The following is a 12,340-nucleotide window of genomic DNA, read 5'->3' as shown; positions in this document are numbered from 1 at the left end:
GGCTGCAGTGTGGAGATCTGCTCCGTGTGGGACCCATGGGCTGCAGGGGGACAGCCTGTCTCCACAAGCTCCAGCGCATGGAGCACCTCCTGCCCTCCTTCTGCACCGACCTTGGGGTCTGTAGGGCTGGTTCTCACTCCTCACTCTCCCAGCTGCTGTAGTGCAGCAGGTTTTTTTGTTTGCTTTTTTTCTCCCTTTTCTTAAATCTGTTCTCTCAGAGGCGCAAACATCACTTACTGGCTCAGCTCTGGGCGGCAGCGGGGCCATTTGGAGCCTGCTGAAACTGGCTCTTATCTAACCTTGGGCAGTTTCTGGATTCTTCTCACAGAAACCACCTATGCAGCCCCCTGCTACCAAAACCTTGCCAAGTAAACCCACTATACCTACTGAACAGGTTCTAATGGCTGGGGTAGAGTACATATCATACAAACAGCTTTTTACTCCTGCTTTGTAAGCTCTTGAACTATGCTCGATATGTAAAGTGTTTTACAATATTTACTTGGTTTTATCTGCTGACTGGTATTTCTTGATTGTTATATCTGTATCGTTATGTACTAAAGACTCTTCCATCTCAAAGATGGAATTGGAATAAATATTCTGTATTACCAGTTTTTTTAAGGATAAAGATTTTACAAGGAAATCGTAATTACTATGAAATGTTGCAGGCAGAGAGATAAGTACATCTAAATACTTGAAGATAGGGAAATGTCGTAGTCATACGGTCTGCCATACTTCTGTCCTGAAGAGATAATGTACATGCATGTAAACTATGTTCTGGATGTCATTTTAGTCTCCCTGTAGGAAACAGATTACTTAAAGCTCAATAACTATGGTTCTTTCTAGTTTTCCTGCCCTCTGACATGTAGATTCACGAATGGAAGGAATGAAAGGGAACAAAGACACTTTGGTGGATTCTGTTTATTTAAAATTTTCACTGACACAAGAACTTGACTGACAGGTATATAGTTTCTATTTGCAATTAGTAAAGAATCAGACTGCCAAAAAATGATACTGGTTTACGACAATTTGTGAGGAGTTTTTTCTTTATTCTTTCTCATGGGATAACTGAATGATCAGTGCTTGTATGTGTTCTTTCAATTCTGTCCTGGAAAAATTCTGAGTTTCATGTTAAGATGTTTCCTCTTTACTTCATTAATTGCATTATATTTTAGGCCTTAGCATATTTTTGTGAGGTTCCATGATTTCAGTTAAAATAATGCAACTGGATTGGAAGGGTACAATTGAGAGATTCATAGTCTGTGTGTCAGTGGTAGTTTTGCTGTTGATTTCAACATAATTGATTTCACTCTACTACTGTACACGGTTCAACCTGTAACTGAAGAGTTTACAATAGAGGTCCAAGAATAGCAGGCTATCTACTATCTAGTTTGTTCAGGATATTGAACTAGCCTTAATGCATCTCAGTGTCAAAACTTGCTAGTAGAACAATAGAGTATTGGTATTGTTGTAAGAAAATAGTAATAAAACATCAGATGCAAGGTGACTTTTAAGAAACTTGAAGATCATTGACATTAATATTATAATCATAAATAGCTTTAGATAAGACATTGATATTCACTGAGAGGTCATCCAGGTTTCTTGATGAAAATCTTGAGCAGTGTTTCTTAGTGAAACTATCCATTGATCCTCAATATTTAAGGGGTGAATATTCAGGGAAAGTAATGGAAGATCACAGAATCGTCTAGGTTGGAAGAGACCTCAAGATCACTTAGTCCAACCTCTGACCCAACACAAACAAGTCTTCCACTAAACCATATCACTAAGCTCTACATCTAGGAAGAGAAGTGCTAGAACTTTGTGATAGGTGTTTTAATATAATGAGCTATATGAAAGAACATATTTATTTTGTAACAGTGTCTTTAGTACCATTTCATAAATGATTATAGTATATTTTGAAAAAAAAAAAAAAGTAGTGAGTTTAGTATTTAGTAGTTGGAAGGTGTGGTTTATTAAAAGGTTGTCTTTGGAAAAGCCAAGGCAACATACAGGGCACCTTGACCTTAAGACAAACAAGTCTGATGTTTTTGAGGGGGCCTGTTTTTTACTGTTAAATCTTATACAATTGTTCCTGTAGATACTAGGAATAGTTGTATGCTTTTTTTTAAATGAAAATGGAACCCACCACCTTTCATTGAACAGTACAGAACAAGTGCAGAATTCTAGGTTCTATTCTTAAAATCCACTGCTCCAAAATTAAACGTTGCATCTGTCTCCATATTTACATCTACCTGCCAGTTATTTTTTGGAGGAGAGAACTATATTTGAAGAAGTGTGTGGTTACCACTGAATCTTTTAGCTGTCCCAAAGTACTGCAAATGCACAGCTTTAAGAAATGTGGTCTAATACCACTGTTCAGAATCATGTAGGCTGGTGTCACTCTTAATTAGCTTCACCCTCTCCTCCCCAGTTCTCCCTCCCCCCCGAGTCATCTACGCTGTGGCATGATTATTGCTAGATTATTCTGTAGGTGGGTACGCTTCTGTAACTATCATTTCAACAATCACTTCTTCTTCTTTCACATTTATCTTGCAACTGAAGATGATAAATTAAAGAAAGACAACACAACAAAGGAAGTGTGCAACAAATATTGCATAGCAGCTCAGATGTATTTCCGTTAGTCAAATGAGAGGCTTTCCATCTTTCTTTTGCCTCTTATCTATGTCTGCATATTAATCAAGTGCCTGAAATATGCATATGATAAGTAACCATTTATACTGTAATAGTTGTAGCTTTAATTGTAAATTTGATGTATAATAATCGGAACCATTTTTTTCATGAACTGTGCTCATAATTTGTTCATTTTATTATTTCCAATCCATTTTCCACAGCTGCAATCTGAATAAGTGGCTCAATTATAGTTACTGTTATCCTTTAATATTCACTGAGCCTCATGAAATACTTTGAAAGAAATATTCTGTTTAAAGACAATTATGCTTAAATATCATGGTTTTCTAAAGACATTTGCATGAAAACAAATGCTTGAAGAGCTCATCTTCCTTTTCCATACTCCTATCTAGAGTAATAATTCTCCTGTGACATAATTGGCTGTCATATGATATGATGTCACAGTTCAGTGTGACCAGAATTTTCTGTCTTGGTCACACACTCAAAAACCAATAATAGCCCTCATTTTGCCGAAAACTGAATAGTTCAAAGTTAGGAATCAAATTTAGAATTTGGCTGCAAATTTAAGAAATAAATGCTCTTAATAGTTACACTAAAAATACCTAAATAATAATAAAAAACCCTCTAATGCAGTTCTTTAAAAATAAACTAAAAAAAGTCAATTTAGAAATTGCCTGAACAAAACTTTATATGGTTTTTCCTGGTTTTCAAAAATTTTTTTTTTTTTTGTCTTTCAATGAGCAAGGTTAGTTTTAGGGAATAGGTTAGTTTTAGGAAAAAATACTTTGTGACAGATTTGTTCAGTGGGTTATCTGATTCAGAATTTGTGACAATACCAATAAATTTAAAACTACATTTATTTCTCTTTTGCATTGTTCATTTTCATTGTTCTTAAAAGGATGGACCCAAAGGCAGAATTTTCTTGCAGACCTCAAATTCCCATAAAGTAGCCATTGTGTAACTATTACTCTGCTATATTGGCAAAATACATAACACTATTTTTTGATGTATTTCTCTTAAGAGTGGAAACTAACCAGACTCTGAGCGCACAGAAAATACTGTGCAGAATGAATTGAATGCAAATGAAATGTCTGATCTTTAGCTTTTGGTGTATTTTTCTTGCCTATACTCCTATTTTATCAAATTGCACTTCCCATTTTTAAAGATTAGTAGAGCTCGAGAGTCAGTTTTATGGAATTGTCATCTTGATAAATAGTAGAGATTAACGCTTTCATCCAAATTATGCATCCTTTTTAGGATGATAACATTACATAATAATAGGGGCAGATTTCCAAATTCTTGATCAACAAAATGACCACAGAAAGACTTCTTAAATAATTCATTTCCATCTATCAAGACTGACGTGAAGGCAGGGTTACCAAACAGCCGCCTTTTGACAGGGTAGTCCAATAGTACTCTTCTTATTCATTGCTCTGCTACTGGCACAGGAACATTTGTGGGCATAAATCCAGGTCCCCAGGAAACTTGGAAGCTTTCCATCTTAAAGAACTGTAACTGTGGCTAACAAACCAGCTGCTGTATTGAGCTCAGAAGGAAGTCTTTGTAGCAGTGTGGAAGGAACTTAAGATATTTGCATAACATCCAGCAGCCTTAGTGGGAAGGGTTGGCAAGAGCACAACAGCAGGGTAGGCGGCATCCAGCTTTTTATCTTTTGACTGTAACTGTCAGTGATTCCATTCTTAAATGCTAGGATGAGAAGAAAAGAGAAAGAAATGAAGAACTTGACCGAAAGGGTTATACAGAGAGGGGTACTTATGGTCCTGTTGACAGGACAGCATTCTTTGTGGAAGTAATAGTTTATTAAACTTGGCAAACAAAATCAGTTTATAACATAGTATCACCATCTATAGGTGAATGTTTGTGACTGGGTAAATTCTTATGGAGAGAGAAAAACATTAAAAAGATCAAAAAGTACAGAATGTAGTGCTGTCCAATAGCGTAGGTCAGCTGTCAACCAAAGCATGCTGCTGTACTGACTTACAGGAATTTATAGGAACGGTCAGTACTAAAGTGCATACATTTTAAATTAAGAACAGGCAGATTTTGTCAATTAGGTCAACTTCTGATGTAAAAAAAAAAGTTTACTAGTATAACTTAAATACATTGTATCACTACTTCTTCAAATATTATTTCTAATAAATTGTCAATCTAGAATTCTAAAACAGATGTTACTTTGGTCTTCTGTCACACCAGCTTTACATAGCAAAGAATAATTCTTTCTTTACATGGTACTTCTTACATTGTACTTTGTTTTAAAATATTCAGGCCATACTTCACAAAATATTTAAGGTAACACCACTGGAAAAAAGAAGTTTTGCTTTCCTGTTGCCTTCAGGTTCTCTCCTGCTATGTACAAATACAGCAGTTTGTGAGGCTAAATAGTAAATCACGTGATGGATTTGGATTGGAAATAAATGGGGTGGTAGTGTTTATTTGTTGTTCTTTCTTTTTTTGCCTCCCACCATGTCATATCCGATTTAATTTCAACCTGGATTATATTCCTGGCCCAAATCACTGCTTTTGCACAAGTGTTTATGACAGAAAAAGGGTTAATGCTAAAAAAAAAGAGGAATTTTTGCAGGATAGCCTTTTATGGCCTTCCACGTATTTTCTCATTTCGTAAGAATTTGTTTTTTAAAAAAAAAAGTTGCACAGAGTAATGACTTCTATGAATGATTTTGTGTAGGTGAAGGCAAGAAGGCTAGAAGATGTAATTTACTGTAATTAAAAAAAAAAAAGTATTAATCTTCCTTAAGAAGCTAAATATTTTTCCTGATATGTGAAATTGATCTCTTCATTTTCACTACTTCATGTTCTCGCAGAATGATAAATTGGATTCTGGAATAGCTTGGTCATCCTTCAGTGTTCTTACTTGGTAAAGTTGAATTATGTAAAAATGTTACTGTTCATATAAAAAAAACTTCAGAAATGTTTAAAAAATTGCTGTCAACTGTTCATGTGAATCCCATAGAAGCTTTCTTTTATTTTAGCTCTGTAATATTACTTGTGCCACAAAAATGTTAAAAGTATTTATTGGTATTTTCCTTTTTGTTATATTTTCATAAGTCTGTATTTAAAAATCCTACCTGCTACTTCTGAAAGATTGTTTTTTCTGAACTTTAGTTGTTTAAACATTTTTTTGAGTTGAGTCCTATGAGGAACCAAAAACTTTAATTGACATCATTGGCCATTGAGCAGGAGTTTTGAGGAATGTCTGTGTAGTGACAGTAAGCTATGATATGTTGTTGTCGTCATTATTGTTACCTGTTTCTGGTAAGAGTCACATAGAAACCCTGGTATTCATGGTGCTACTGTAACTCTAGCTTGGTTTTTAACCTCTTTCACTAGAAGAATCTTCAAGTTTACTGTATCAAGCACACCTTTCTGTGGATTTTTTTTTCTTTTTCCTGTCAAGCAGAAAAACTACTCTGTCAAATTTCAATTTGTCTCCCTGCCTCACTTTTTTTTTTTGAGATTTTTTTTGTGGCATTAAACGTAAGGGGGAAAGAAAAATTTTTCTGAGTTCTTCTTACCATCTCCTATCTTCACCGAAATAAGGGGAGAATTCATGTTTCAGTCTAATTCAACCTGACTTCTTTAACTCTCATAAATGCATATTATGCTTATATGCAGCATCTTAAAAGATCATTATGTTGCCACTTTTGTTCAGAGGAATAAATATTTTAGTATAGTTTTATGTAATGGGTTAAAGCATGGGTTCTGCCTGCAAATCAATCTTCACAGCATGAATCATGGTCATCCTTAACACCATTATAGTCGTTTGAAAAAAATATATATATTTATGTCCTAGTAATTCCAAAGTTGTAAGTGACTTAACACTTATCAATAGGCCTATTCTCTTTTCTTATTTGTGGAAGGCAGCAGACATTCTCTACTACAGTAGCTGCATTAACAGTCTAAATTGTCAGCCAGAGGAATATAATGTAACAGAAGCAATTCTAACTTTTCTACAGCATAAATAAAGGAATGTAAGGAAATCTCTCTTTGGGAAGGAAAAAAATACATTTATTCACTCCAGAGAGTTTACTAATCCTTAAAATGTTCTTTTATATGGGATATTTTTCTTTATCTAAGGCCCTATTTCATATATTTTGCTTACATTATTCAGCAGTCTTGCCCCAGTAGCTCCTATATGTGTTAGTCTGTTTCAAGCAAGCTTGAAAAAGATGTCTGAGATGGCTGTGTTCTTCTTTCATGTTATGTAAAAAACAACAATAACAAACAGTGATATTAGATAAAGAATAGGCATCAAAGTTGCTGTCAGGATTGGGAGGGGAAAAAATGTCTATGTCTATTAGGTTTGGCAGAACCTGGTCTGCTGTTCATTGTGCATGTACTGGTTGGCCCATGAGCAGATATGTAGGTCCAAACTACATCCTGTGGGGATCATATGGGAAACTGGGATAAAACTGGGATTTTTGCATTTGCTGGGGTTTAGGAGGCAAGGAATATAAGACCACAGAAAGCAAGTCTTGTTGTTTCCAATTTCATGGGGCATTGTGTATATACAAGCAACACTGAAAGCTTACCATTGTTGACTATAAACATTTTAATACGCTTCTTTATTTTTTTTCTTTTACAAACAGATAACAGAAATTTGCCTGGATTAACACTGAACTGAATGCATCTGAACTGAAGGAAATGTTTTAAGATTGGTCTCCTGCCAGGAGTTGTACAAAAATGGTACACTGAGGGTTCTGCTTCTTCTGGGAAGACAGTAACTGTATATTTATACTGCAGTTTACTGGTCCATAAAAAACAATGTAATAATAAAGCTAACAATAAGTTTATGTAACACTAGTGGTTCCCCTCCCCCTGACTGGACATGAGTGATCAAAGGTCTTTGCAAGAAGATAAGCACAAAATTAGCAGAACTTCCTCAAAGTTCAGGGAGTCTTCAAGAAGCATGCAATCTGATGATTATTTTGCAAGAAAGCTTAAAGCTTTGAATGGTAGCATGGGTCCTCCTGTTTCTTCAAATGTATCTAGCAAAGCTGAAAATAATCAATCAAATGGTACACCAGCTGTGCCTAAAATGGGTGTTCGAGCAAGGGTATCTGAATGGCCGCCTAAAAAGGATTGCTCTAAGGAGTTGAGTAAAGCTGCTTGGGAAAGCAGATCTCCAGCTAGTTACGAGAGTGTTGGATCAGTACATCCAAATGGACAAAATGACCAAACTGAAGGGCAGCAAGAAGAACTAGAACTGGAATTTGCAGAGGGAAAATATTCTATTGGAGATCTGTTTGTTCATTCTCCTCAAAGGGGACTTCATCCCATTAGGCAAAGAAGCAACAGTGATGTGACGATAAGTGATATTGATGCTGAAGATGTGTTAGACCAGAATGCTGTTAACCCAAATACTGGAGCAGCCCTTCATCGAGAGTATGGAAGTACTTCTTCAATTGATAGACAAGGCTTGTCTGGAGAAAACTTTTTTGCAATGCTAAGAGGATACAGAGTAGAAAACTTCGAACATAAAACCCTTGCTCCATTTGGATTTTCTGAGTTTTTCCACTGTGATCCTACCATTTCTCCAAGTCTGCATGCTGCTGCACAGATTTCCAGGGGAGAATTTGTCAGGATTTCTGGTTTGGATTATATGGATAGTGCGCTGCTTATTGGTCGAGACAGGGAGAAATCTTTTAAGAGGAGACTAAAATCAGAAACAGTAGAAACATCTCTATTTAGAAAATTGCGAACAGTTAAAAGTGAGCATGAAACCTTTAAATTTTCGTCTGATCTGGATGATAGACTCGACAGAAACGTGCGTTCTTGGAACTGTCAGAAGTGTTTTGCACATTATGATGTTCAGAGCGTTTTGTTTAACATCAATGAAGCAATGGCTACCAGAGTAAACGTGGGAAAAAGAAAAAATATAACCACTGGGGCTTCAGCTGCATCACAAACTCAGATGCCAGCAGGCCAAACAGGAAACTGTGAATCGCCTTTGGGAAGCAAAGAGGATCTCAATTCAAAAGAGAATTTAGATGCTGATGAGGGTGATGGGAAAAGCAATGACTTAGTACTGAGCTGCCCTTACTTCAGGAATGAAACTGGTGGAGAAGGAGATAGACGGATTGCACTTTCCAGGGCAAATTCAGCATCTTTTTCTTCAGGTGAAAGTTGTTCTTTTGAATCCTCTCTGAGTTCTCATTGCACAAATGCTGGTGTTTCAGTACTGGAAGTACCAAGAGAAAACCAGTCAATTCACAGAGAGAAAGTGAAGCGTTACATCATAGAACACATTGATCTTGGAGCGTACTATTACCGCAAGTTCTTCTACGGAAAAGGTAAGTTTTTGTAATGCAGCTGATTTGAGGTGTGAGTGCATTAGATTTTTTTCTTGCTTATTGATTTTTTTCTTCTCTGTAGGAGTACCTAAGTATCACTGAGGATCTTGAAACTCTTTACTAAAATTAAGCCTCCTAATATCCCTCTGGGAGAGCAAGAATCAGCAACCAGTGGGTTATTTATAAAGCTAAACAGTATTTGTCTAAGTTAACTAAGTGTGGTTTCATTTAGATCAGTAGGTAAATTAACTTCTCTGTACCAAACTTTCTTGGAGGGCAGGAGGAAAAGTTGACACTTCTATCCAGCAAATGTATTGGAAATACTGATACTTGGAGTGGAAATCAATATTTCTTAAAAGGTGTTTCCAAAAGAGGAGGTTTTATTATTGAGGCTCCTCATTGCCTTCTAGATTCCACTGTTATCTTGTGTCTTTGGGGCCTTTCATACTGTACACATGTATGTATGCACGTATGCATACCCATTAAACAGAGAGCTTTTGATGATACTTAGTTTTTGAGCCTAAATAAGGTTGTTCTGTGTTTTTCTCGTAGCCTTTTATCCTGTTCTTTTTGGATATGTTCAAGCTGCTAAACAGCAGGGTACCCTTCTGAACTGAGAAACTAACTTGGCTTGAATTGTTATTCAGATAAGAGATTTCCTCTTAGACCGACCTACTTTGTATTCAGGACTGCATCCTGTGTGTGTGTGTGTGCAATCCCTGTTTTTGTGGGACAGAGAACCCCAAACTACCTCTCTAGCCTTTCCATATTATGAGTTGTAGCTCAATCTTTTCACTGGTATTAAAAGAAAGAAATGCTTCTGTCCTTAAAAAGATTGTTGGCTACTGCCTGAGCCTTCCTGAAACCATACTTACTTTGCCTTCTAACTCTATTTCAACAGCAAGAAATGAGCACTGTGCTGTGCTCCTTCCTCCTGTGACCCTTCACAAGGGACTTGAAATAGGGTCCAGTACAGTTTCACAATATGATAGAAACCTAGAACATATATCCTGTTAAAAAAAAAAAACAAAAAACAAAAAAAACACACAATGCATTTAAAAGAGAAGGAAGAAAGAATCTGGATCTGTGATGTAGAAGGAAGAGAAAGCCCCGTAGCTAAGCAAGGATGGGCAGTAAATTCAAAGGTACAAAATGACTTTAAGTTAGGTTGCAAAGGGTCAAAAAATGTTGAGGGAGTCAAGAGTGGAAGAGAATGAAGGGAAATTTCTGAGAAAAGGGTGGTGTGCTTTTTAAGGGATAGAGAAGAGAGAATTGGCATAGATGGAAATGACTGATGAGGATTAAGCCAAATAAAAGAGGACTAGTTTGTCAAATGCTTTTATGATGGTGGCGGGGTGGGAGTTACAGGTTCCAAAAGGCTGACCATATTTTTTGTGTGTGAAGAAAAATCCCCCTGGAGAGAGAAAGAAAATACAAAGAGAAACCACTTTAAATATGCTTTAAATAAAACTAATGACCTTTCTGGAAAGTTGATGCAAATGTAATTAGCTCTAATTAACTTCTGTTCTTGTGTTAGGCACATATGATCTCTTGACTAAAGTAAAGTATGCTTATGTTAGAATAGCCTTAAAAACTTAAGGAATAGTATCTGAGAGTTTTATCCCACATAGTATAATACTTGGAATGTAAATTGTTATTGTCCTCGTTAATTGTTCTGTAGGTAGCATTCTTCAGGAGTAAATGTTGTGATGCATTTAATATTCAGTAATAAGCTGTTACCCTCTTACCTTTACAGCTATCTGTAAGCCATGCCCTGTTCCACATATTTTTTTTATAGAGCTGTTAACAGAAGCTACCCAAGAGAAATCTGTATTGGAGAAACTCTTTAGGAGTGATAGTGAGCAAGTCAAGGCAAACAGCAAAAACTCAATTTTCAGTATCTGTTATCTGAAGGGATCGGGCTTTTGGGAATCTCAAGATTACTTCCAGCTGAACATAGTTTTTACCTAAGCAAAGTTTATTGTGGGTAGAGGAAATAAAACAGGCATTTTGCCTTAGGCAACAAAATGTCTTGCTGCTGTGCTGATCTCCTGTGTAAGAAAAAGTGACATTTATATGCATACTGAGTCTTACTTGATGCTATTCCATGACAGTGAGCTCTTCTTGCTGACTGTTCATTGAATTGTAGATTTAATAGCACAGTTGAATTTAGCAAAATAATTGTGGAAGGATGAAATGAAAATTTAGCAAACAATAGTCACTTGTATATAGAGACACATGCAATGCTACTGATTTTCTTTGCCTTTAACAAGATATCTGTGAAAGAGAAACAACTTTCTGCATATTTGATTTAGTTCACAGTTTTGTAATTGGCACTTGTCAGCATACAAGTTTTATTTCTGTTTTAAGATGCATGGAAGAAACACCCTGCCATGTGTAGCACTAATTATTCCATTCCCTTTCAAGAAATGAGAGATTTGGAATTCAGTCTTCTGAAATGAGCTCTAGTTTTATACTGCATATTTATAAGCTTTGTAACTATTGTTAAAATCAAATCTGACAAGACTGATGTAAAATATGTTAAAGTTTATGGAAAATATATTCTCAGTTTCCAGTTAAGGTTTGCAAAAGCTAAAATATTTTATCTTTTGGTTTTGATTTATTAATGGTGTCCTTTGGTGAACTACATTTTTTGTGGGATAGAATGGGATGAGAAGAGGGAAAAAATTGTGATTTTTTTTTAAGGATAATTGAAATGTTGAAATGTCATCATGAGTCCTTTTCCTCTTGTGTGATTTATCCTCATAATACCTCAAGACTTGACTGTTATTACTGTGCTTTTTATTTGTGGAATGCTTGCAACTATTTCTTAATGTTATCATATCTGTGTGCTGATATCAAACTGCAATAATGACCTAAAAGAAATGTACAGGCTTACCAAGTTTTTATGTTAACTCAGTCTTGTATAGGTAAAAGGTAAAACCTTTTGATTAGAGTGAAAGTTGGCAACTATTCCTCAAAATGAAGAAGTAAAAAACAGGAGTATTTTACTGCCTCTCTTCGAACAGCTTGAAAACAGAACTTATTTTCCTCTTTTATCTCCAGTAGACACTTTTGAATCAATGAGTAAATTCAACAGACCTTCATGAGTTTATAGTTTGATATTAAAAAGCAGCGAATAAAGCACCAACCTTGAACTAAAAATGTTTTCTCCACATCCTGCAATATCAGTACTAGTGTTATTTTCAAATTTACTTCAGTTTCTGCAATTCCCATTCTTGAAACTATTTTATAATTTTTATTAATATATGTTCATAACATCTTTAGTTTTGTATCTCTTATGTTGTACAGGAAGTTAGCAGACATCTGCCAAGCTTGCATTTTTCTGCTCAGTAATATAG

General features: G+C 35.7%; 1 protein-coding gene across 5 annotated transcripts in view; it reads left to right on the top strand.

Annotated features, from left to right (window-relative positions):
* SIPA1L2 (signal induced proliferation associated 1 like 2) overlaps positions 1-12,340 on the top strand; it is a 138,703-nt gene that overhangs the window by 49,173 nt on the left and 77,190 nt on the right. For all 5 annotated transcript variants that reach the window (XM_083829588.1, XM_083829591.1, XM_083829589.1 and 2 more), the window contains exon 3: positions 7,275-8,978. In XM_083829588.1, coding sequence (XP_083685714.1) covers positions 7,514-8,978 — 1,465 coding nt within the window. In that variant the 5' untranslated portion in view covers positions 7,275-7,513. The remainder of the gene's footprint in view (positions 1-7,274; positions 8,979-12,340) is intronic.

This window comes from Anser anser (assembly GCF_964211835.1).
Source record: "Anser anser genome assembly, chromosome: 3".
NCBI classification, from domain to species: domain Eukaryota; kingdom Metazoa; phylum Chordata; class Aves; order Anseriformes; family Anatidae; genus Anser; species Anser anser.
This window is presented reverse-complemented; position numbering and strand designations above follow the sequence as displayed.